The sequence below is a fragment of the Motacilla alba genome, chromosome 23 (assembly GCF_015832195.1).
Source record: "Motacilla alba alba isolate MOTALB_02 chromosome 23, Motacilla_alba_V1.0_pri, whole genome shotgun sequence".
NCBI classification, from domain to species: domain Eukaryota; kingdom Metazoa; phylum Chordata; class Aves; order Passeriformes; family Motacillidae; genus Motacilla; species Motacilla alba.
Window position 1 is genome coordinate 1,134,896 of NC_052038.1, and position 26,810 is coordinate 1,161,705.

The 26,810-nt window shown below is 52.0% G+C and overlaps 1 protein-coding gene across 6 annotated transcripts in view; it reads right to left on the reverse strand.

The window, feature by feature from the left end:
* Positions 1-26,810, reverse strand: part of PUM1 (pumilio RNA binding family member 1) — an 84,399-nt gene that overhangs the window by 43,715 nt on the left and 13,874 nt on the right. For 4 of the 6 annotated variants that reach the window (XM_038160637.1, XM_038160634.1, XM_038160639.1 and 1 more), the window contains exons 3-7: positions 20,636-20,704; positions 11,786-11,894; positions 8,272-8,450; positions 6,254-6,420; positions 3,229-3,499 (exon numbers count right to left, since the gene is read on the reverse strand). In XM_038160637.1, coding sequence (XP_038016565.1) covers positions 3,229-3,499; positions 6,254-6,420; positions 8,272-8,450; positions 11,786-11,894; positions 20,636-20,704 — 795 coding nt within the window. The remainder of the gene's footprint in view (positions 1-3,228; positions 3,500-6,253; positions 6,421-8,271; positions 8,451-11,785; positions 11,895-20,635; positions 20,705-26,810) is intronic. The other 2 variants (XM_038160640.1, XM_038160636.1) reach the window with 1 other exon arrangement.

The following is a 26,810-nucleotide window of genomic DNA, read 5'->3' on the forward strand; positions in this document are numbered from 1 at the left end:
AAGAACGACCATCCCAACTGGAGCCTGTCCTGAGCCAGACAAGCCAGGGGAGCCCTGGGAATCATCAGCTCCACGTCTTTAGGGAGAGCTGCTGAAGCCTCGCTGCGCTGCCTCCATCTGCTGACAGCACAGCCCCACACTCCCAGCCCAGAGAGCAGTGCTGAAGGGTGGCACTGGGGAGCAGAAAAAGGACAAGGAACCTCTGCAACAGCAATACTGACCTGAATTGACAAAGGTATCAGAAAAGTGCACCTGGGGCGTTTCAGGCTGCTGGAAAATGCATTTGGAGTGAAAAGCTACAGAGCCCTGACACAGTTCTGGGGGAGTTCAGGGAGATCAACCAACATTTCAGTGAGGCTGTTCCATGTGCAGACAAATGAAGGGTGATTTCCAGCACGTGGAGGAGCTCACTGAGGGAATTCCAAGGGAGGAGAACCCCACAATTATGGGAATTCTGGAAGATCAGATTTGCCTCAGCCAGTTTCTTCTGCAGTATCAACATCTGACATCTCTAATCAGATCAGCCGTGGGTAAAACCTTCCCCTTCCTCACAGTGCCCGCAGCTGTGCTCGCCTGTAATCCCTTCCAAGGATGGGATGCTTCCCCACAGCCCCTAAAGGCACTTTCAGGGATGTCCCTTGCTCAGGACAGATTTCCTGCTGCCAACGGAACAGCAGAAGTCAGACAGATTCCCTTCATCCAGGCTGAGAGTGGCAGCGGGCAGCAAGGACTCCTGGCTCTGGGGATCAGGAATTAAGGGAACGGGCACAAGACCCTGGATTCACACAAACCTGCCCTGAGAGGGCACATCTGGCTGGGCAGTGATTCCTGACCTTTCCTACAGCACCTCAGGCTGACTAAAGGCTCCCGTTTGCTTTCACTGCAGGTGGAAGCTGCAACAAGGGTGAAAGCTGAAAATAACAGATCTTGTCTGCCAGCCCAGCAGGGCCTGGGGGGGACTGAGGGACAGCAGCTGTGTCCCCACTGCTCCCCCAAAATCAGGGAGACATCAGAGGGGATTTGGGCTTCACAACACAGAAATGGAGCTGGGAAGGGGCTGGGATCCCAGGAGAGGCTGAGGGAGCTGGGAAGGGGCTCAGCCTGGAGCAAAGGAGGCTCAGGGGGGACCTTGTGGCTCTGCACAGCTCCTGCCAGGAGGGGACAGCCGGGGGGGTCGGGCTGTGCTCCAGGGAACAGGGACAGGAGCAGAGGGAACGGCCTCAGGCTGGGCCAGGGCAGGCTCAGGGTGGGCACAGCAGGAATTTCCCCATGGAAAGGGAGCTCAGGCCTTGGCAGGGGCTGCCCAGGGAGGGTTGGAGTGCCCGTCCCTGCAGGTGTCCCAGGAATTCCTGGATGTGGCACTCAGAGCTCTGGGCTGGGGACAAGGGGGGGACTGCTGGGATTTGATGCTCTGGGAGGGCTTTCCAGGCTCAGTGATTCCGTGATTCCCAGACAGTTGGTGACACAGAGGTGACATCAGCTCCACATGGAAATTGCCCATCCACTTGGTATGAAATAAAAAATGCAAACCCAGCCCAAAATCCTCACAGCATCGTCCCTGAAACGGGGACCCTGCCCGGCTCTGCCTCCCTTTGGCAGGGTTTATTTCCACCAGTGAGGTGCCAGATGTGCCAAATTTGAAATCTTAATTTTTAAAGGCTGAAAGAAACAAATAAAAACTCCTTGAACTTGTAAATGAGCCTTCACCTAAAGAGAAAACCCTGACAAAATGTAAATTCCAGATTTCCCACTCCTGCTGCTCCAGTCCCATCTCTAATGCTTCTCCAGAAGCAGCTCACTTGTGGAGCCCTCATGTTTTTAAAAACACACAACATTCCTGGTTTAGAAGTAATTCTGGCATCCCAGGCCTTACCCCAGAGTAAGACAAAGACTTGGAACTATCTGGTTTTTTTTCCTTTTTGAACTCTACAGCAGCTATTTTGTTTAATCATTAAATTTTCCATCATTAACCTCCCAAAGATGCTGTAGAACAGAGCAGCCACTTGAGCTCCAATACAGATATTTACATTGCTTTTGAGGCTGTGATAACTCAGCACAAACTTGGCAATGCTTTCCCTCACTCCAGAGTGCCAGAGGCTCTTCTGCTGAAAAAATCAGATATTTTAGGGAAGCCAGGGAGAGTTATATATCCCTGCAATCAGCTACAACAAAGGATTCCCTTCCACTTTGAGGGATATCAGACTTGCAAAGGGAGAGCAATAAAGTTTCCAATCATTACCCCAACGAGCAGGAACAGGAGCAGAGCAGGAGTCGATTGCTGGAGCCAGGCCCAGCATTCAGCAGGAGCCAAGGGAGTCTGGGCTTGTGTGGGAGAAAGGTCAAACAAACCTAAGCCAGGCCCAGATAAAGATTTGTAGTAGTGGACTCTGCCCTTAGGGTTTAAACCAGGCTCAGGTAGAAGAAAGTTTGAACTTGTAATCGCCTCAGGCTGCTCTGGCTGCACAAAGCTGAGTGTGGGGCTCAGTAAAGCCCAAGGTGGGGCTCAGCAGGGCTCCCACATGGGTTCAGCAGGGCTCACAAGCTGGGCTCAGCCCAGCCCACCGTGGGGCTCAGCAGGGCCAAATGTGGAGACCAGGAGGGCCAAATTTAGGGCTTAACAAAACCCAGCGTGGGGCTCAGCAAAGCCCAGTGCAGGGCTCACACCTGGGCTGAGCAGGTGTTGGCTCTCAGTCACTTCCTGGGCTCCAGGGGGGGTGTTTGGGGGGTTTTTAGCACTTTTTACTACTTTAAAGCTCTTTTTCAATGCCAGCTCCTCAATTCAGCCAGGATCACCAGAGAGGGCAGTGCTGTGGGAACTGCTGGGGGAATTCTGGTTATTCCAGCTGCCTTGGGAAGCAGATCTGCTCTAGTTCCCCAGGACGACACACAGAGCACGAGGATGATGACAACATCTCCAATCTCCCTCCATCCCTTCTCCCAGGACAGGATCCTGAGCTCATCCCTCCCCACACCAACCCCAGTGGGGCCACAGGGCTGGATCAGGGATTGGGATCAGGGATCAGGCTCAGGGCTTGGGATCAGGATCAAGGATCAGGGCTCAGGGATCAGGACCAGGACTAAGGGATCAGGATCAGGGCTCAGGGATCAGGGCTCAGGACTAAGGGATCAGGGTTCAGGGCTCGGGATGACGGTTCAGGGCTCGGGGCTAAGGGATCAGGGCTCAGGGCTCAGGGCTAAGGGATCAGGGCTCAGGGCTCAGCTCTGTACCTGCTGCTGGGAGTTGTAGTCAAAGAGCCCCACGGTGGCCGCAGCTGAGTCCACGGGGACCTGAGTGCCGGAGTAGTCGAACTGCAGCGGCTCCATGCCCACGTGCTCCATGGGATCCAGGGGCACGCTCTGGGATTCCATGTTGGAGAAGTCCTCCACGGGCTTGGCCCCGTTGGTGCTGGCCAGCTGGGCCAGGCCCTCGGAGCCGTTCTGGTTGGGGCCCAGCAGATCCACCTCGCTCGCCGAGTTCTGGCAGTTCCCGGGCGTGCGGCTGCGGGGAGGAAAACGGGTCAGGAAAAGGCAGCAGTGCTCCAGCCCAGCATGGCACCCGGCAGGACGTGCTGGGGTGCAGGAGGGAAAGCAAAGACACGGTCTGAAACGGTTCTCAAAGTTAATTCTATGGAGAAATGGATGTATTTAAAAAAAAAATTAAAACCAGGAATGCTCCATCACACCTCCAGAACTGCCCAGAGGTGGTGGAGTACAGGATGGAAAAATAAAGACACGGTCTGAAACCAATCACCAAATTAATTCTATGGAGAATTGTTGTATTTTAAAAAATCAAAATTAAAACCAGGAATGCTCCATCACACCCCCAACCCACCAGAACTCCTCGGAGGTGTTGTAGAAGAGAGGGGAAAAATAGAGATGGTCTGAAATAGTTAATTCTGCTGAGAAATTGGTGTATTTCAAAAAATAAAACCAGGAATACTCCATCCTAACATCACGCCCCTAAACCCGCCAGAACTGCTCGGAGGTGTTGGAGGAAAGAGGGGAAAAATAAAAAAGATGGTCTGAAATAGTTCCCCGAGTGAATGCTACAGAGAAACTGATGTATTTAAAAAATAAACAAAAAACAAAACCAGGAATGCTCCAGCCCAGCACCACAGCAGCAATACACCCAGAACTCCCTGAAGTTGGAGAAGTGTTGTAGAAGATAAGAAAAAAATTAAAGAGATGGCCTGAAATAGTTCCCTAAGTTAATTCTACACAGAAGTTGATGCATATAAAAAAATAAAAGCAGGAATGCTCCAGCCCAGCATCAAACCCATCAGAAGTGCCTGCAGGTGGTGTAATAAAGGGGGGGAAAGTAAAATACATGGTCTGAAACTGCTCCCTCAATTAATTCTACAAAGAAATTGATGGATTTTAAAAACAAACAAAAAATAACCCACAACCCCCAGTCCCCAGCCTCAAACACCTGTTACAGTAAAAATGTAAAAAATTCAGTTTCTATTTTCTCCTCAGCTGACAGTCAGACAGAACAAGCCATAATCTCCCAAAATACTTCTATTTAATGGAGCATTTGGTGATTTTTAGCTGTGTGAAGCTCTGGCACCAAACCTCACTTAACACCACTCTAAGGCAGCTGCCATGGGCTCCTGATCCCCCAAAATAAGGACTGGACTTCATGGGAATGCTTCAGATCCATGGAAGAGCCAGGAATGGGCATTTCCCAGCACTTTGTTTGGGAAATTCTTCTTCTACATTTTATTTTACCATTTGTTTGGCTTCTCCAGTTTTCCTACAGGCCATGAGGAACCACAAGAGATCCAGAAATGAACAAGGAACACAAACTAATGTATCAATGGCATCAAGAGCCACAGTTTCAGGAGGTTTTCAGCCCTGCAGAGCTGGAGGGAACAAACCCAGAGCCCCAGCTGTGGTGTGGACAGGACAGGAGCAGAGCCAACACTTCCCATGGGGGTTTCCATGGGAACTTCACCCAGAGGGATTAAAAGTGGGTGTGAAAATCACCGGGATCACACCCAGCCCTGAGCTCTCAGGGGTTCCCCCCTTCTCCCCTGCCTCCCTGAGGACATTCAGAACATCCCGGGGACACTACAGCATGGAAAACCTTCCCAAAACCACCAGTGCACGGGCAGGTTTGGCACTGGGCTGACTGCACGGGGATGCCAGGGGCTGCTCTGCTCCTCACCCCACCACTGAGGGACTGGGGGACACAGGGAGGGTGACACAGCTGGGACAGCTGATCCCAACTGATCCAAGGGGTTTTATAAAAGAGATCTTATAATTCATTTATCAAATCATCTGGATAAGATAAGGGAAGGAGTTTGTCACACTGAGGGTGGGCAGGGGCTGGGCTGGAATTGCCAGAGCAGCTGGGGCTGCCCCTGCATCCCTGGCAGTGCCCAAGGCCAGGCTGGACACTGGGGCTGGGAGCACCTGGGACAGGGGGAGGTGTCCCTGGATGGCATTTAACATCCCTTCCAACCCAACCCACTCAGGGATTCTGTGATATCCCAGCCCACACAGCACCCAGAGCTGAGGGAACAGGGCAGGGGAGGGTGTTTGGAGGGATGGTGTTTGGTCTTCACCAGTCCCCGCCACAGAATCCCAGACTGGGTCAGGCTGGGAGGACCCCATGGGGTCACTGGTGCCACTCCCTGCTCCAGCAGGGCATCCCAGAGCTCAGGGCACAGCAGAGTGTCCATGTGGCTCTGGAATGTCCCAGGGAGGAGACTCCAGCCCCTCTCTGGGCTCTGCTCAGGGCTGGCACTGCCCAGGGCAGCAGCTCTGCCTCCTGGGCAGGGGCAGCTCCTGGGCTCAGGCCCTGCCCGTGGCTCTGGGGCCATTGCTGGGCCTGGAGCAGAGCCTGGGCCTGCTCTGCACACAGGGACACACAGGGACACACAGGGACACCTGGGGACACCCAGGGCTGAGGGTCCCTCTCAGCTGGGGCTCCCCTTGAGGCTGAGCAGCCCCAGCTCCCTCAGCCTTTCCCAGGCAGTGACCCCCGGCAGAGCCCAGCTTTCCTGGGAAGGGGGTGCCTGACCCCTCGCCTGGGACGCCTGCATGGACTCCTGCCTCAGCTTCACTGCCAGGCCGTTCTTCCTTTCCCCTTTCAATGCTCCCACCTCAGCCCAGGAATTTTCACTTTTCCCCTTCTGATTCTCCTCCCATGGCACTGCAGGGGATGGAGTGAGAGCCTGCAGGGGCTGAGCTTAGACCCCAACACTGATTAATTACTACCTGATTAATTACTAAGCACCCGTGCACATACCTGAAGTCTTTGACATCGGCGTCGATCCCGTTCTGAACAGGCAAACCATTGGATTTATCCATCACATCCCCCTCCTCCTTCAGATCTCCCAGTTTATCTCCATCAAACGTGCCCTTGCTTTTCTTATCCCCTTTGTCATTCTCATCACTCTCTGCATCCCTTGGCCCCTGGGCAAAAGAGACATTGTTTTAATAAACTGAGTTTTCAGATCAATTTTCCTGTTACCCCAAGACAGTAACAAATCAAAGACACATGTCACCATAAAAGAAGTCACTTGCAAACATTAGCTCCTTCCAAAAAATAGCTAAAAATGCAAAATATTCAATAGTAATCAAAGAAATAAGGGAATTAGCACTCACTCTTCCAAGAGGTGTTTCATCTCTACAGGTTTCTTCATTTAGTAACTCAAGGTTTGCTTTTATAGGCTCTAAAAATCCCATCCCAAAATAATTTTAAGGAATTCTCTTTCTAGATGGGGCTTAAGCACTTCAAAATAAACACCAGCAAATGCTGCAGGGGCATAAAGTGAATTAGTGCCTCTCTGAAGTGCCTGGCTCAGTGTCAGACACAGCTCTTGACTGGACAAGTGTTTGAAAATCACCTCAGTTTTGGAGGCAACAACAGTGAATTCCAAGGCACAGCTCATTTAAAAACACTCAAATAAATCACTGCCTCAATCATTAGCCCCTGTAATCCTGAAGCACATTTCTTTGGGAGAAAAAAAAAAAGAGGGGAAAAAAAGGATTTCTGTTCTGTTGAGCATTCCATGAGTGGTGTTAACATCTGCAGCGTGTCTGCATTTTATTGCACTTGGGAGGAGAATAAAGGGTGATGATGCCTGGGGCAGCGTTTTGAACAACAAAAGGGAGAGGAAAAACAACATAATTTATGATAAAAACCAGCAAGGGGCATATAAACATATTTATCAGAGGCAGCTTTGGTGCTGTCACAGGAACAGACATCCAAAGCCTGCCTTCCACTTGACTGGAGGGAGAAGTGCTCTGCACACAGCATTTCTGCCTCTATCCACTGAACCCTCTTCCCACTCTCTCTGATTGGAGGGAGGGATTTTCCCCTCATATTTAGAGAAAAATAAATTGTTCTGAAAGCAAAAATCTTTTGGTGTTGCTTCTAAAAGAAAACAGAATTGTGTTTCCTTAATATTACTTGGAAATTCCACCTGTACATCCAACCCCAAACAAGGGGTGACAGCTGTGTCACCACTGTCACTCTGATTGTGCTGAGGAGCAAACCCCTCCCTGACCCCCAGCGGGGATAAACTGGCTCCTGGCTCTGAGTGCTCACATCCCAAAAATCCTCCCTGCCCTCCCAGGTCCTTGGGCAGCCTCCAGTGAGGGCCAGCAACCCCAGCAGGGCTGAGGGAAGCTGCAGAGGACAGCAGCCTAAGGAGGCTTTCCCACATTTCTGGAGCCCTTTTCCCCACTGCAGGGCTGGGCTTGATGCCAGCTCTCCCCACATCCATAAACTGGAGGCTGTGCCCCTTCCCCGCCCCACGAAAGGGCTGCTGCCATTCCCCACGGGAAACAACCTGCCCAGCAACCCCAGCAGGGAAACACACCCAGCCACAAGCAGGAGTCCAGGGAAGGGGGGCTGACCCCAATCTATTTGTAAGGGGGTGGGGTATCCCAAAAAATAGCACGAGGAAAACCTCCAGGACAAGGATGAACATCATGCCATGACAGGTATCACCAGGTGAAGGGTCTGGAGCTGGAATCCCGTTTCTGGGATCAGCACCACGGCAGGTTTGTGGGACCCTTTCCAAGGATTAGCTTGCATGGGCTGTTTCTGCTGGGGGGCTTTTCCAAGCATGCAGGGAATGCCAGCACCTTCCCATCTCCCACCCCACATCCCCAAGCCAAGGACTAAACCTGCCCTGCTTGAGGGAAGAGCTCAACTGAGAGCAAAGAGAGAACCCTCTGCCCTAGAAATGATTCACAAGCGAGCAAACCAAGCAGCAAAGGGAGGAAAGAACAGAGATGTGGCAATCAGGCACTTACAAATGCTCCCTTCCTTAGGCAGGAGTCTCCAGGAGATGAGCTCAGCACATACTCCACCATGCTCACCCCCAGCCCTCCGCTCTCTGACCGCGGGGACAGCACGGAGTTCACTTCACTGTTCACATGGAAGCCCTGCCCAGGTCTTCTCTGAACCATAATTGGCTGGGAAACAGAGTGATCTGGAACAGAAACATGGGAAACTCTCACAAGCAGATCCAACTATTCAAAGGAGGCAAATTAAATCATTCAGTATGTACTCCCCAGGGGCGTATTTGCACTCAGAAGTGCCAGCTCTGTGATTCTGCTGATGTCCATTAGTTAAACCAGGATGGTTTTCTCATTTTTTAAATACTACAACATGCAAACCTGCAAGTGAGAGCTAGGTTTAAAATCTAAACCCATAAAATGTCAGAAATTTAAGACTAATTAAAGGTTGTAATTAAAAAACCAAAGGTTTAGTTTTTAGTTTTAGTAAAATTCTTGCATTAGTACAGTGAAACAAGTTTTGGCTTGTCATTTAAAACATGATCCTGCTGCTCACCAGCCCCGCGTCCCTTGCTCCACCAATTGTGTTCATGTCAGGATCAGAACTTTTTTGGGCTGCTCTTTCCTCAAGAAAAGGTTTCTGAGGAGTTCATTTCTCCTTCCTCATCCCCCTGTCCTCCTGCACCAGCCCAGCCCTTTGCCATCCCTGAGGCTTTGAGGTCCAACAGGGCAACTCGGGGGCTCCAAATCCTGCTGGGCTCTGCAAAAATCCCTGGCTGGGCAGGAGAGCGACCCCAAAGGGGAAAGGGGAAAGGGGCAAAGGGCAAAGGGCAAAGGGGCAAAGGGGAAAGGGGCAAAGGGGGGGGAAAGGGGAAAGGGGAAAGGGGGAAAGGGGGAAAGGGGAAAGGGGAAAGGGGGAAAGGGGCAAAGGGGAAAGGGCAAAGGGGCAAAGGGGCAAAGGGGAAAGGGGCAAAGGGGGAAAGGGGAAAGGGGGAAAGGGGGGGGAAAGGGGAAAGGGGCAAAGGGGCAAAGGGGCAAAGGGGCAAAGGGGCAAAGGGGCAAAGGGGGAAAGGGGCAAAGGGGCAAAGGGGCAAAGGGGCAAAGGGGCAAAGGGGGAAAGGGGCAAAGGGGCAAAGGGGCAAAGGGGCAAAGGGGAAAGGGGGAAAGGGGAAAGGGGAAAGGGGGAAAGGGGGAAAGGGGGAAAGGGGGAAAGGGGAAAGGGGCAAAGGGGAAAGGGGCAAAGGGGGAAAGGGGGGGGAAAGGGGAAAGGGGAAAGGGGAAAGGGGAAAGGGGAAAGGGGAAAGGGGCAAAGGGGCAAAGGGGCAAAGGGGAAAGGGCAAAGGGCAAAGGGCAAAGGGCAAAGGGCAAAGGGCAAAGGGCAAGGGGGAAAGGGCAAGGGGGAAAGGGCAAGGGGGAAAGGGCAAAGGGCAAGGGGGAAAGGGCAAGGGGGAAAGGGCAAGGGGGAAAGGGCAAGGGGGAAAGGGCAAGGGGGAAAGGCAAGGGGGGAAAGGCAAGGGGGGAAAGGGGGAAAGGGGAAAGGGTTCTCTGCTCCTGGCAACAGGCAGCAGGTCTGGGAATTGCCAGGGGCTGGTGGGACGTGGAAGGAACATCAATACCCACGGGTACTGGCACTGGAGTTTCCTGATGAAGCAGGTGAAAGAATTCCATCCTCTCACTGCTCCTGGCTAAACTTCCTTCCTTTTCCCATCAGTGTGGCCACAAAGGGACTTGGGCTGGGGAGATTTTTTGGGCAGAAAGTTTCCAAACGTGGGGAAAAGCCAGTTTTAACCCAGCAGTGCTGCCCAACTCTGTGTCCCCAGGAGGGAAGGAAGGGCAGGACTGCAGCTTGGAGCTGGGCTGGCTTTGAAGGGTCCAAATCCACAACTTTGGGGTAGAGTAAAACCCCAAATCCACGTGGGAGGCCTGCAGTGCATCCCGTGGGCACGGACGGAGAAGGGATGGAGCCAAGGAAGATCCAGATCACCTGGATGGACTGGGGGGATTGTGGAGGAAAAAAGCTACCAAACAAAAAGGGAAAATTTGGTTTTAACCCAGCACTGCTGCCCAGCTCCATGTCCCAGGAGTGGAAGGAAGGGCAGGACTAGAATTCTAGCTTTTAAAAGTTCTGAAAAGCCTTTAAAGGTTCCAAATCCACAACTCTGAGGCAGAGGAGTGAAACCCCAAATCCAGCAGTGCAGCCCATGGGAAGGATGGAGCCAGGGAGGATCCAGCCTCGCCATCCCACGGGGGCTCATGGACTGGGGGGCTTTGGGAGCAGAGCCCCCGGGTGCTGCTCCCTTATTTTGGGGGAGCCAAAGGGAAACTTCAGACACTCAGGGCTCTGTGAGCTGTGGGATGAATGGGAACCAGCACAGGGAGGGATGAGAGGGGCCTGGGGGAGAAAATCCCAAGCTCAGCTGGTCCCAAAGCCTGGCTCAGCCCTAATCCCCCTCAGCTCCAGGCTGGACTATGCCAGGTACAAGGTGCTCCCGAGGGCGGGACAGGCAGCAGCTGCCCAAAATCCCCCAGGGCCCAGACTGATCCAGCCAGGCACATTTGGAGAAGCTCTGTACCCTTTTCATGGCCATTTTCCAATGGAAATAATAAAACGAGGCCTTATCACTAATTTAAAAACGGGTATTTTCATCAGGGAAAACCCCACGCAACAGTGAGGCAAATGCCATTTCCTGGGAGCTGCAAATGCCATTTCCTGGGAGCTGCAAATGCCATTTCCTGGGAGCTGCAGGTTTTGGGAGCTGCACCAGACACCCAGCTGTGTTCCAGGAGCAGATGCACGACACAGAAACCACGGACAGAACAGATCAAAGATCAGCATTTCAAACCCAGCACTTGCAGGTTTGTTTTCTTTCCTAAAACCAACCTGAATATTCTCCCCCAAAGCTCAAAATCAGGGAAAGTCTCTGAGCCAAGACAAAATCTTTGGCAGATAAAATTCAATACTAATTCAAAACCTCTTTTTTTTTTTTTTTCTTTTAAAACTGAATGTTGCTCCCCCATTCTCCCATCAAGTCCAAAATCAGTGACAATCCCTGATGCAAGAACAAAATCTTTGGCAGATCTAACTCAACACTAATTCAAAACATCACTTAATTTTATTTTTTTAACTGAATGGTGGGTTTTGGTTGGTTGGCTCAGTATTTTAAAAACTTTTTTTTAATTTTTTTTTTTATTCATCTTGTTCTCAAAGACCTTTGTTCAAACTTTCAGCTGATCCACCCCAAGGCAGAAAACACACGAGAAATTGAAATTTTAAGGATAATTTAAGGTTTTTAAGCAGATAAACATGAATTTACACATATTCACATTATACAATGTTCTGACATCAACAGATAACCTAATTTTATCACAAAGCAAAGTGAGGTTTTCTATTTGGTTTTGATTATATAAGCCAGATGGGTTTTTAAATCTTTTCAGAGCTGGGTCATCCAGCCTGGCCACGGACTTCAAGTAAATAAATTGCACATTTCTGTATTCAGCCCCAACTAAATTAAGAAAATAATTGAGCTACCTGATGTTCCCCAAGCACTGTCTCTCCACTGATCTCCCAGAAATATCCCTTTTGGTCCATCTTTGCTGGAATCATCAGATTCCCAAAACTTTTTACCCGGCAACAGCTGCTGCAATAAAAAAACCAAACAAACAAAACAAAACAAACAAAAAAAACAAACAAAAAAGAACAAAACAAAGCAATGCATGATTAAAATAAGTATAAAATGCAAACAACGCAAACATAAACCCCATAAGCGTCTCCCTTCTATCAGGTATCAACCATTAAACACAAGTGACACAATCAAATATCGCCATGTCCCAGGCGAAAGCTGAGGGAACAATTCCATCTCCCCATTCCTGACTGTCCTCCCAGCTCCAGGAACCCCCCACACGTCAGACACTCTCACAGACACTCTCCAGCTTCTCTGCACTCACCAGGGAAACAAAGAAGGGGAAAATATTGTGAGTTTTCCTGAGTTCACCTGGGAACAAATTCCTGCCTGCCACTGGGAGCTGCTGCTGGAGGGACAGGACATCAGGGACGGGAAAGCTCAGGAGTTGCCATTTCTCCTTCTGCTGGGGACTCCAGTGCTGCAGGGGTTCTTTGGGAACACTGATGGGAGGGAGGGCAGCACTGCCACGTAAGCAATGCCATCTGGGACAGAGCCATCCTGAGCTGGGACAGCCCAGGGAAAGCTCCCTGAGAATCGGACAGGGCCATCCTGAGCTGGGACAGCCCAGGGAAAGCTCCCTGAGAATCGGACAGAGCCATCCTGAGCTGGGACAGCCCAGGGAAAGCTCCCTGGGAATCGGACAGGGCCATCCTGAGCTGGGACAGCCCAGGAAAAGTTCCCTGGGAATCGGACAGGGCCATCCTGAGCTGGGACAGCCCAGGAAAAGTTCCCTGAGAATCGGACAGGGCCATCCTGGGGATGGGACAGCCCAGGGAAAGTTCCCTGGGAATCGGACAGGGCCATCCTGAGCTGGGACAGCCCAGGGAAAGCTCCCTGGGAATCGGACAGGGCCATCCTGAGCTGGGACAGCCCAGGAAAAGTTCCCTGGGAATCGGACAGGGCCATCCTGGGGATGGGACAGCCCAGGGGTCCCAGCTCTGGAGGTGGCAGAGAGAACAGCTGCTCTGGCAATTCCAGCCCAGCCCCTGCCCGCCTTCCCAGGGACCAACTCCTCATTGCCAAGATCCCATCCAGCCCTGCCCTCTGGCACTGGGAGCCATTCCCTGGCTCCTGGCCCTCCAGGCCTTGTAAAAATCCCTCTCCTGAATCCTTCCTCCCATTCTTTAGGGGGTTTGGGAAGAGCTTCCCCAGGGATCACCTCCACACTGGGAATTCCCGGCCCTGAGGTGACAAGGGGACAATATCCCAGTAAATCCTCTGCATGGGGTGGATGGAATTCCTAGCAGCACATTCACAGCAAATTAACCATGAAATGAGCCTTGCCTCAAGCTGGGATAAAACTCAGGCACTGAAGATGAAAAGAACCTGAATCTGCCTGAAATTACCATGGAACAAACAAGAATCATCAGTTCTGGGGATCTCTCCTCTGAATCAGGAATGGTGATAAATCCTGATTAGTATCTGTTTCAATACCCTGACTGATAGCAAATTAAATATCCTGATAACCGCTTCAATATCTCAATTTGATAGCAAATTCAGTGCCCTGACTGAAATCAAATTCAATATCCAGACTGATACCAACTCCTGCTGATAACTCCAGCAGCAGAAATGCAAATCTAAGGCTGAACTTGAGGAGTAAATCAGCTCTGGATGCAGGGGAAGCAGCAAGAACTGATTTCACAGCTCTCGTGTGCTGGTTTAAAGCACAATCACAAAGTTGTGCTCTCATTTCCTCCCCAACTCAACAAAGAGCTGTTTGTTTACAAAACCATTCAGTCTGCAGTGATTTCAGACAGGATTTCTCCTCACATCCTCAGTACAGTGCAGGCTGCTCAAGGATAAAAGCAGGGACCTTGCCCCATGCTCCCCTTTCTGCCATCCCAAAATAACCCCAAATGGAAGGGCAGGAGGCTCCCATGAGCAGCAATCATTGCCAAACACACAAGAACCTGCCCCTCCATCTGCACCAGGAAGGAGGGAAAAGCCAAGCCACTGCTCTCCAGTGCTTATAAACATCAACACGCCTCAGGTGTCTTGCAAATTCTTTTTAAGCTTCTCTCATTCCCGGATTTCTTCAAATGCAGCTTTTTTTGTCTCCTGCTCTTGCCACAGTGCAGAAATAATAACTCTCCTCATGATTCAACTGAATTTTAGCTGCAATTAAACACTTCCCATTTCCCCTGACAACACCTCACATTGCAGGACACAAAATGTTCTGCAGCCACAGCTCCAAACATGGAATCCCAGAATGGTTTGGGTGGGAAGGATATTAAATTCCACCCAGTGCCACCCCTGCCATGGCAGGGACACCTCCCCCTGTGCCAGGTGCTCCCAGCCCCAGTGTCCAGCCTGGCCTTGGGCACTGCCAGGGATGCAGGGGCAGCCCCAGCTGCTCTGGCAATTCCAGCCCAGCCCCTGCCCACCCTGCCAGGGAACAATTCCTCATTGCCAAGATCCCATCCAGCCCTGCCCTCTGGCACTGGGAGCCATTCCCTGGCTCCTGGCCCTCCAGGCCTTGTAAAAATCCCTCTCCTGTATCCCTGAAAAGAAAATAAGGTTGGAAATTTCTCTGTTCTGCTCATTCTTTCCTGCCTCTGCCCTGTCCTGCAGGGCCCAAACCCCTCTCATCCTTTATTTCTACTTGGCAATGAGGAATTGTTCCCTGGCAGGGTGGGCAGGGGCTGGGCTGGAATTGCCAGAGCAGCTGGGGCTGCCCCTGGATCCCTGGCAGTGCCCAAGGCCAGGCTGGACACTGGGACAGTGGGAGGTGTCCCTGGGGTGGAACTGGATGGGCTTTGAGATCCCTCCCCACCCACAGCACTCGGGCATTCTCCCACCCCTGCAGCAGCTCCAGCACACCTGGGGCTGTCCCAGCATTTCCTGCTGGAGAGGGATCTGCAGCTAATCCAGCCCTTCCCTCTTTGCCCTGCTCTCCTCAACCCCTTTCCTAAGGAAATCAAAACCTTTACCAGCACAATCCAGCAGAACTGCTCCCCAACACCTTCTGGATTTTGCAGTAAATCACACCCAAGGTCACAAAACATTTAAATTCTCACTGTCTCCTGCAGGCCCCCTGCTCCTGCACAGACAACCCCAGCTCTGTCCCCTCCAGCCCTTTCCCCACCAGAAGCACGAACTGGAGTTGTGTTTCCAACTGGAAGTTCTGCTCCATCAGCAGAAACGAACAGAAGAGAGAAGTTTACCTCACCCGGAGATTCCAGAGCTATTTACAGATATCAGGGAACCCCCAAAGCCAATATTAACAGATGCTAACGAGGGGAGGGGGCTTTGTTCTGTCAAGTGCTGCTTTAACCACCACAGAGCATTAGCAAGCAGCAATCATCTGCAATTATGCAACAGGCTGCTAAGACAATGAATTTTTCCTCAGGGAAAGTTGTCAGTTTCAATGGAAGAAAAAAAAAGGTATTTTAAGTGACTCTCATGCGGTTCTGCAGGTTGGAAATTTCAAAAGAACAAGCAGTGGTTTAGAACCAGAGTCGTTTTTTCATTCCCTGGTTTTTATTAAAATTGACCCTATCCAGTATGAAAATAATCCTGCTAAGCCCTCTTACACAGGACTTACGAGTTAGGCCAATATTCAATTTGGCAGAGCAGGGAGGAGGGGACGACTTACCCATCACCAACAAAAGCAATTCTTCCAGCAGCCAGGGCACAGAGATCCCACTGAGATGGGAGTATGAATTAGACAAATTAGGAAAACTGATCCCCCTCAGACAAGGCAAATATTAAGATAAAAGCAGCCATCTGTGCAGCGCAAACTGGGTTTGTCTGCAGCAACAGGTAGGGAAGGCAGAGCGGGTATTTACCGGTGTTTACAGGTCCTGCTTTGTACTGCAGATGTTATCTGCAGCCAGCCCTGCACAGGGAGGGGAGCACCTGGCAGCAATGCCAGCCCGCACTGCCCTGCACATCCCGAGCACTGCCCTGGCACTGCCCCACGACAGCCCCTGGCACTGCCTTTGCACTGCCCTGCGAGGAACAGGCATTCCCTGCCCACTCTGGGACTCACACCACTCCCAGCTCTGGGGAGAGAACAGGACAGGGAGCATAGGATTGGGAATGCCTGACCATTCCTTGTGCTCCTGCTCAGGTCTGCTCCCAGCCCTGCCCTGAGCTTTCCTGAAATGCCAGGGGAGCTGCTGTGGCACCATCACCAACCTTGCTCCACTGCCACCATCTCCATCCCAGCCCCACTGCTCCCATCTCCAGCCCCACTGCTCCCATCTCCAGCCCCACTGCTCCCATCTCCAGCCCGGCCCCACTGCTCCCATCTCCAGCCCAGCCCCACTGCTCCCGTCTCCAGCCTGGCCCCACTGCTCCCATCTCCAGCCCGGCCCCACTGCTCCCATCTCCAGCCCAGCCCCACTGCTCCCGTCTTCAGCCCCACTGCTCCCATCTCCAGCCCGGCCCCACTGCTCCCGTCTCCAGCCCCACTGCTCCCATCCCAGCCCCACTGCTCCCATCTCCAGCCCCACTGCTCCCATCTCCAGCCCGGCCCCACTGCTCCCATCTCCAGCCCAGCCCCACTGCTCCCATCTCCAGCCCAGCCCCACTGCTCCCGTCTCCAGCCTGATCCCACTGCTCCCATCTCCAGCCCCACTGCTCCCATCTCCAGCCCAGCCCCACTGCTCCCATCTCCAGCCCCACTGCTCCCATCTCCAGCCCCACTGCTCCCATCTCCAGCCCAGCCCCACTGCTCCCATCTCCAGCCCCACTGCTCCCATCTCCAGCCCCACTGCTCCCATCTCCAGCCCCACTGCTCCCATCTCCAGCCCCACTGCTCCCATCTCCAGCCCGATCCCACTGCTCCCATCTCCAGCCCGATCCCACTGCTCCCATCTCCAGCCCGATCCCACTGCTCCCATCTCCAGCCCCACTGCTCCCATCTCCAGCCCGATCCCACTGCTCCCATCTCCAGCCTGGCTCCACTCCCATTTTCAGCGCTGCCAGCGCTGGGGAAACTGAAAAGCCCAACCCAAACATCATTCCCAACTGCCAGCACTCCCCAGCTGCCAATGAATCATAAATTTATGGGGCCAATAAATCATGAATTTATGGGAACACAATACATCAGCAGCGTGGAAAGCAGAGGCACGGGGGTTTAGTTTGGGGTGGGTTTTTCCTTCATTTTTGTTTGGTTTGTGGTTGTTTTCTTTAATCCAGGTACAGAAGTGTCCAGCCCCAGTGTCACAACCACTGGGACTGTGTCCCTCTGCAGGGGCTTCTCCAGAACCTGCCCAGTTGCACCAAAGGGGCACTGACCATGGACATGGGCACAGAATCATGGAATATCCTGAGCTGGACTATCCACAGGGATCACTGATCCAGCTCCTGGACCCCAACAACCCCACCCTGGCCATCCCTGCAGCTCTGGCAGCCTCGGGGCCGTGCCCATTCCCTGGGGAGCCTGGGCAGTGCCAGCACCCTCTGGGGGAAGAACCTTGCCCTGCTCTCCAGCCTGAGCTGCCCTGGCCCAGCTCCAGCCGTGCCCTGGCTGCTGTCCCCTCTCCCTGTCCCTGCCTCTCCAGGTTCTGATGTCCCAGAGTTCCCCTACAAGGATCCTCAGGGACTGCAGGAATTTCACTGCCCACGTTCAGTGATCCCAGCACCACCACCTGCAAGGGCAGCAGCCCAGCAGTAATTAAACCCTTTCAGTGAAATGCATAATTATTTCTTACCAGCATTTCTCTCCCAGGGCAGGCTGCAATTCCCTGCTACCCCCGGGATGCCAGGTTTGAAGCTGAGCACCTCCGGTTGCCTCATGGCTCTGTGTCCCCATCCTCCTCCCACTCTCGGGATTAAGTTTCACCAGCACCTCACCCAGCTGCTCCTGACTGCAGACACAGACTTTGCACAACCTACTCCAAACCCAAGGGTCCAAATGCCTGTGAGGGGTTGGGGACAAACCCAACTGCACCTCACAGCCCCTCTGTGCTGCCCAAGATCCCCAGAGACACTGCACCCATACTCCCTGCTGCAAAGGGATATGAAACTATGAAACCCAAGGGACTTCAGCAAGGAAAAGCAGACATGCAGCTCCCCATCCTGAGGCTGGGGGAGAAAGGGAACTTGCAGGGCCTTGTGTTAAGGCAAAGATAAGGGTCGGGGCTGTGGGATCAAGGCCTTAAGGCCCATATGTGCTGGGCTGAGCCACAGCACCAAAATCCCACATGCAGCTGCCAGCCAAATCTCCAAGGTGAGATCTTCATCCCAGAGAACAGGCTGGACAAGGTGCTGGAACAGACAGACAACATCCCCTGCCCCAGAGCTGCTTTCAGCATTACTGACCACAGTCACTACCAACAGCACAAAGCTTTCACAGTTCAGAGGGGAGAAGGGACTCTGGGACCCTTTTCAAACCTTGCTTGAGAAAATATTGCACTTCACTCTCTGGAAATTCAGGAATACGAGGCTGGGACTCTGAGGATGGAAATAGTGCCAAGAGAGAAGAAAGTTGTGGGGGTTTTTAAAGTATTCTTAATGTTCCCAGATAAGGATATCTGTTGATCTCCAAGCATTATCTACATTTCGAGAGCAGGATAGATAAGAGATTTAACTGTTTGACAGTGCCCTTTAAAAAACTGCTCTGATGTCTTCACAAACTCCTTCCATCACTGAAATTACAACGGTGCTTAACAAGGAGCAAGGAAACTAGAAGATAACAGAAATCTAACACTAAATGCAGAAACGCTCTTCCTCATCTTTCTCCACTATCAATTTATTTCACTATCATTTATTTCAGACTCTGACTTTCTCCCCAAGTTTCCTTCCCATTCCAGGAGCAGAAGGGGAAGAAACCACCAGTGCCTTGTTAAAGCACCTAAACTGCACAAAACCCAGGTGAGGAACACGGTCCTGAAAATCAAAACAGATCCCATGGGATCCTTTGAAATAACCCTTGGAGAGATAGAGAGAAAATTCAATGGGTAAAGAATGGAAACTGTGAGACTGAGGGAGAAAAACCCCGAGAGGAACAATAGTGGCTTAGCTGAAAGACAAGGGTGAGATGTCACCTTTCCCAGAAAAACCCGCTCATTCCAGCATGTGGAAAAGCCCAGTGACAAAAGGATGCCATTGCAAAAAACTTTCTGCATCACAGTTACAAGAAGGGGGGGAAAAAAATGAGTCATCACTGGGAGGCAAAGCTCCAAAACACAAACCCAAACTCGCTCCTCTCAGAAATGCCTAAATAAACCAAAAGCTGGGAGAACTCAGCATTTTTAGGAATTACTTCAGGCATTCCAGCTCTGTGACCTTGTGTCCTGACAAGCAAAGCAAGCGCTGTGCTTGCTGTGAACCTGCTCTCAGCCAGCCCGGGCTCTCTCTCTGGGAATGAACCTCCTGCCCAAATGAGGTGTCACAAACTCATCTCCTCAGAACATTCCCACCCCCAGCATTCCACAGGCAAGCTGCACATGGAGCACAGCAGCTGCTGTGCAGCAGCTTCAGGCAGGTTTTTAATGTCAGGTTTGCTCCTTTGAAAATCATTTTCACCTCCTCTTAGTCAACAGTCTTGGGGTAAATTAACCCAACCTGGAGAAATGGATTTTCCTCTCTAGTCACATCAAAATCCAGCCCTGGATTATGGTTTTCCACAGAAGAAAGGGGAGAGAAGGAAAGGGGGAGAGAAAAAAGGAGAGGGGGAGAGAAAAAAGGCAGGGATGGAAAGCATAATGGAGGAAGAAACAGAGGAAGGAAGGAGGTCTTTGACCTGAGAGAGGGCACCTTCCTATGAATTCCACCACAGCATAGAACTGGTTTGCTCTTTTTCTCCAAAACAGCAACTTCAGGGTTCCAGGGGTTTTTATTTTTAACACCTGGCTCATGCACTGAGTAACAGACAGGATGGATTAAACACGGAGGAAATAAACTGGTCTGAGCTTGAGAGGAGCATCAGACTTGCATCAAGCTGAGCTGCCACACATGAACATCCTCCTACCAGACATGATTTTCTCCTCTGTCCTTCCACAAGGGACTCACTAAAGGCAGAAGGAACCAGGCAAGGCAAAGAAGTCTTTCCATCCAGCTTCCAGGAACCTACAGGAACAAGCTATTCTTTCAGGTCACTCTAAAAACAGATAAATTCTCTTTTTTTCCAAGAAAACCAGTGGGCATTTCCCCCTAAATCTGCCACCACCTTGCTGCTGTGAGAGATTAAATTAACTCTGGCTGGGGTTGTGTGAAGTTCCAGCTGCAGGCCCATTGTCTGTGCCCTGCTCTCATCCCTCCTGCAGCCCTGGCTCACCCTGCCCAGTTACTCCAAATATTAAACACAGCCCTGGCCCTCCTGCAAGAGCCAAAAAAAGGTGGCCAGGACTGGAAACAGAGCAGCAGACAATGCCCCACAGCCCAATGAGGTCTGAGCTCAGTGAATCCCAAAATAAACCTGCTCCAAGGATTGGGACACCTGTCCCCAGCCGGATTTTAAGCTGCTGTTGTCCAGCCACTCTCTCCTGCTGGATGAGCCAACAGGTGGAAGTTTAACTGTTCCTCCCTCTGAGAAGGATTCCAGCCTGGCAGGTTCAGGGCCTGGCAGGTTTGGGTTTGGAGTTGGATCAACCACACAAACACACACACACACACCCACACACACCTCACAGGCAGAGCAGAGAACCCTCAGCATCACAATCGTCCCAGCAGCCTCAAAAAGCTGCTATTTCATTTCTTCCCCCTACCCAAAATACAGATTTTTTTTCTCCAGGCCTCTCACTTACCTCTCCCATAGCCCGTCCCTCCAGAGCCAGCGCTTGGAAATCGTGATTCAGTTCATCCATGGAACGCACCTATTCACAGACGGGGGAGAAAAGGCCATGAGGAAATGCTTTTCTCTGCTGCTATTTTTACTATAATCACCGTTTATAGCCATTTTTCTGCTGCAGACTGAGAGCCTGTAACAAGATTATGGAGCTCCAGAGGATGACTTACCTCTAACACTCCCAGCAGTTACAACATTTATAAACTTTCATTATTATACACACACATGTATTGTTACACACAGATTTATTTCTGTGTGTTAGATTTATACATGCACAGGAAGGAATAAGCAGCAATTACTTTTAAGACACACAAGCCTTAACACAACTGTCTCTGCTCGTATTTCACAGTAGTTTCAGGTGAGGGAGTCAAGGCATGAGGAGCCAGCATCATTTCAGGTGGGAATCAAGGAAAATCTCCTGTATAAACCTGGCAAATTTACATCCAGGTTACACTGACACAAAGCAGAAAAAAACAACACTTTGATTTGATGAAAACCGAGTCATTTAGAGCAGAAAAATAAACCTTAAACTCAAAACTATTGGCTAAATAAATTGACAGAAGCATAGAACGGATCCACAAGGATGATCCAAGTCCAGCTCCTGTCCCTGCACTGACCCCCCAACAATCCCACCCTGGGCATCCTGAGCTGGAATATCCACAGGGATCACTGATCCAGCTCCTGGACCCCAACAACCCCACCCTGGCCATCCCTGCAGCTCTGGCAGCCTCGGGGCCGTGCCCATTCCCTGGGGAGCCTGGGCAGTGCCAGCACCCTCTGGGGGAAGAACCTTGCCCTGCTCTCCAGCCTGAGCTGCCCTGGCCCAGCTCCAGCCGTGCCCTGGCTGCTGTCCCTGGCCCAGAGCAGGGATCAGTACCTGACATGGACTGGAAAGGTTGAAACTGCAGGAAAACCCTTCCCCTGCTTCTCATTCCCAAATCTCAGCTGCTGAGCACACACGAGGAAGCAAATTCAAAAGGAAACCCCAACTCTGGACTCGAGGCCAAAGCCCAGCAGCTGAGGCACGTGCTGGGACTGGAGCAGGTGACTGCCCTCCCCTGCCCCACTCCACGTCCCCGCAGCCACAAACTCCCCTCTGCTCCGTGCTTGCACACTCCCTGCAGCCCAGCAGGGCTGAGGCACCGCTCTGCTCAGCAGGGAGGAGTTTATAAAGCACTTTGAAATGAGTAATGCCCACACTGATCCAGGCTCCTCGCAGCATGCTGCACGTTTACACACAGGGTTCAGTCCTGGCTCTGTCCAGAGCCCTGCCAGGCCAAGGAAGGAGCTCAGCAATACCTGGTGGGTGAGTTACAGGGCAAAAAAGTCCCAAAAACTGTTCAAATGCTCATGGCCCACCAGTGACCTGTAGCACTGTAATCTTACACCACCATCACTGACCTTTACCATGACTTCTGATACTGCAGCACCACTTCCAGCAGGACCAAGACCTTGGGATTATGTTTTATTTCTATTCTAAGATAATATTCTATAGATCTCATCTAAGGCAATATTCTGTAGATCTCAACTAAGACAATATTCTGCAGATGTCAACCCAGACAATATTCTGGAGATGTCAACCCAGACAATATTCTGTAGATGTCAACTAAGACACTATTTTATAGATCTCATCTAAGAATCAGACAGAAGCACCACATTAACCTCCAGAAATCCCCTCCAGTCTAAATTCTTCTACTCTGTGGCCATCACGCTTTGCAATAGATTAGTGGTATATTAGTGAATTATTCAATAGATATTTATAATTTGCAAATGCTCAAGGGTCACTCACTCAGAATCCCAGTTTAAAAATCAGGTTAAAAATCCCGTTACTGTATCTCAGTTATTTTCAGTTCTGCCTCAGCCTCGCCACCTTTTGCAGTGACATTTGTCACATGGGCCACTGACACCAAGTGAAACCCTTCCCGAAGCTGCAGCCCCAAGGACCTTCCTCCCCTGCCAGCTCGGTCCCTGCTCTGCAGCTGACACAGCTCAGCTGCCTGGTGCCACACAAACGTCACTGGGACCAAATTCCTCCGTGGAGCTCTTGAGGCTGAACTCATGGAAAGTGCTGCAACCTCCAGATGTGCCAAACCACAAAAGCTGGCAGAGAGCAAATTATTATTTCCATCAGACATCTGAGGAATGGAGAAGTTGCACAGAGAGATTCAGAAGGTGATGTGAACTCACAGCTGCTGAAGTGATGTCCCAGCAAACCACAGAAGCCACACAAAGGCTGCTCAGAGTGTGCCCAGCAGCTTCCCCAAAACAAACCATCTCCCAGGGCTGGGTGCTGAGCTGTGGGAACCTCAAAACAAAGCTGCTACAAAGATCCCATCACTACATTCCCAGCAAAATCCAAAAGGATATTAAGTGATATTTTTATCTGATTTGGTCGACATGGAATGGTTTGGGTAGGAAGGGGCATTAAAGCTCCTCCAGTGCCACCCCTGCCATGGCAGGGACACCTCCCCCTGTCCCAGGTGCTCCCAGCCCTGTCCAACCCGGCCTTGGGCACTGCCAGGGGCAGCCACAGCTGCTCTGGGAATTCTATCCCAGCCCCTCCCCCGGGCAGGGAATAATTTCTCCCACATATCCAATTGAAACCTATTCTCTGTCAGTTTGAAGCCATCTCCTCCTGTCACCCCAGGCCCGTGTCAATAGTCCCTTCCCCATTTTTCCCTGCAGGCACTGGAAAGCCACAATGAGATCACCCCAAGCCTTCTCTCTTCCAGGCTGAGCAGCCCCAATTCTCAGCCTCTCCTCACAGCAGAGGTGCTCCAGCCCTGCAGATGACTCGGTGGCTCCTGGATTGCTCCACCAGGACAATGCCACAGGAGAAACAAGCTGCCTCCATCTCCCTCCCCACTATCCCTGACCCCAGCCATGATGAAAAGCAGAAAATAAAAATTGCTTTCTCTATCAGCTACCAGACATGAGGAAATGAAAATATTATTCATTCGCAGGTATTTCACGTCCCTTATCATCTCTCTTACAAGAATCCTAACCAATATGGATAAAAGGATTTTCTAAATCGGGTCTTTGTGCCTGATTTTGGCCACTCTGAGCTCGAAGTGTCCATAAACCGCAATTCTCCAGCTCTTTCTCTCACCCACAGTTTCTTTACCTTCACTGATCATTGGATCTACTTATTTGATTTTCAAACACTGCGCCCAAAAGATCCTTTTCCCATTTCTCAGCAGCTATAACGCTAAACAGCAACACATTTTCACCTCACTGCACACAAATATCACAGGGCTCCTTCAAGAACGAAGTGTCTGAAACAGCAGAACACAAAGCCAAAGCCACGACTTCCAACACCTCTGCATTCCAGAAGGAAGGGATTGCTCCGGAATGGCCACTGAACAATGGAGCTGATCTTCCACCTCATCAGGATCTGTTCTTGTTACTGACCCCTGAGCTCTGAGGAGCACAGAGCAGAGCCAGGCTGGTGAGAACACAAGAAACAAGGAGGTCCACAGAGACAGAACTTCTCCCCAGATGAGCACTGACGCTGATCGGATTTGATTACCAGAAAATGTGGCTCACCACTGAAGCAGAGATTTGAAAGAAATCCAGAAGACAACGCCAGGATCAATCGGCTGCACGAGGGAGCGATGCCCTGACACCTGCAGCTGATGTGACATCCTGGGAGAGAAAGGTGAGCTCCACAAACTTCAGGAATCAGGAATCACACAAGAGAGGCCAGCTGGAGTCCAAATCCCTTGGGAAGTGATCCAAGCAAACCTGATTCTGCTGCTCTCAGCCAGCAGCACCCCAAGGCTGCTCCCTGCTCCAGGCAGGCTGTGCCTCTGGGAAGGGATGCAGAAGGCACATCCTCACAGGAGCCAGCTGCCGCCTTCCCCAGGATGACAGAGCTCCTCCCTTCTGCTCACACACACCGTGGAACCCCACTTCACAAAATGAAGGCTCTGGACACGAGCACCATGTTCTGGAACGAGATCATCGCACAAGAACATCCCTCCCCTCGCCATGAACAGGTGGATGCACTCAGGAGTTATGTGAATCTCATTCAAGAAGAACAATTTCCACACACTGATACAGGAATGTGTGTCACTGTAACACACTTCAGCTCCAGCCACTCCACTGACTCAGAAATCATTCCCTGCCTGCCCCGTGGGAGCACACATCCCAAAGTGGGATTCACCACGAACCACGCTGAGAAACTGGAGCAAAACCAGGGGATCACCGCAGCTCCCGAGGCTGGGGGGAATTCAGCCCCTGCTCTGCACCACCCCTCACCTCCCTGCTGAAAAACACGGGCAAAGCAAGACACAGCTGGACTGCCACTGCACGCCCAGACACAGCTGGACTGCCACTGCACACCCAGACACAGCTGGATTGCCACTGCACACCCAGACACAGCTGGATTGCCACTGCACGCCCAGACACAGCTGGATTCCTCACTGCACGCCCAGACACAGCTGGATTCCTCACTGCACGCCCAGACACAGCTGGATTGCCACTGCACGCCCAGACACAGCTGCATTCCCACTGCACACCCAGACACAGCTGGATTGCCACTGCACATCCAGATGCAGCTGCATTCCTCACTGCACGCCCAGACACAGCTGGATTCCTCACTGCACGCCCAGACACAGCTGGATTGCCACTGCACGCCCAGACACAGCTGCATTCCCACTGCACACCCAGACACAGCTGGATTGCCACTGTACATCCAGATGCAGCTGCATTCCTCACTGCACACCCCTGAGACACAGCTGGATTGCCACTGCACACCCAACAGACACAGCTGAATTCTTCACTGCACACCCAGACACAGCTGGATTCCCAATGCACACCCCAACAGACACAGCTGGATTCCTCATTCACATCCCTGAGGCACAGCTGGATTCCTCACTGCAAATTCCTCTCTGTCAGACCCCAAAACCTCATTCATTCTCCCACATCACTGAGGCTGGAAAAGATCTGAGAGACCATCGAGTCCCAGCTGTGCCCAATGCCCACCTTGTCCCCAGCCCAGGGCACTCAGTGCCACCACCTGAGCCCTTCCTGGGACACCTGCAGGGATGGGCACTCCAAGCCTCCCTGGGCAGCCCCTGCCAAGGCCTGAGCTCCCTTTCCATGGGGAAATTCCTGCTGTGCCCACCCTGAGCCTGCCCTGGCCCAGCCTGAGGCCGTTCCCTCTGCTCCTGTCCCTGTTCCCTGGAGCACAGCCCGACCCCCCCGGCTGTCCCCTCCTGGCAGGAGCTGTGCAGAGCCACAAGGTCTCCCCTGAGCCTCCTTTTCTCCAGGCTGAGCCCCTTCCCAGCTCCCTCAGCCCCTCCTGGGGCTCCAGCCCCTTCCCAGCTCCATTCCCTTCCCTGGACACTCTCCACCCCCTCAGTGTCTCTCCCGCCACAAGGTGCCCCAGCAGTGGCAGCACAGGGACAGTCACTGCCCTGCTCCTGCTGGTCACACTGCTGCTGATACAGCCCAGGTGGCAGCGGCCTGTAGCACACCTGGGCACAACTGGGTCCATGTTCAGACTGTCACCAGCACCCCCAGGGCCTTTCCCAGCTTTCCAGGCTCTGCCCCAGCCCGGAGCTGCTGGGGGTTGTGGTGACCCACAGGCAGGACCCTGCATTTCACCCTACTGATCCTCCCAACCCCTTTGGCCTTGCACTAGTGCTCCAGGGGCCTTTCACAACTCCAAGAGCAGACACCCAATCCTACTCCAGGAGGACAAAAAGCATGGAATGCTTTCAGCTCTCCGGTACTGCAGCAGCCCAAAGGCATTTCTCCGGTGGTCAATGGCCACTTCACACCTCGCACACTGCAGAGGAGCCTCTCGGCAGCTCTGAACCGAACACATTCGAACATTCACGGGGATTTTCCACCCCCTCGAGCAGCTCATTCATGTCAGGCAGCCACCTCACACAGGACAACTGCGCTTTCTTTCCTTTTAAATAAGATTAGACAGACTCAGCATCACAAAACTCAGTGACAACAACTCAGAAGCAAATGTTTTCTTTGTCCCAAAGCTACCCCGACACCAGCCCTTGTCCGTGTCTGGAACACTTCTGAATGGCTGGAGCTGTACCAGACAGGCACAAAGCAAATGCCAGCAGGTGGGGATGTTCTGTGTGCCGGGACCCGCTGCTCACCCACCCCCC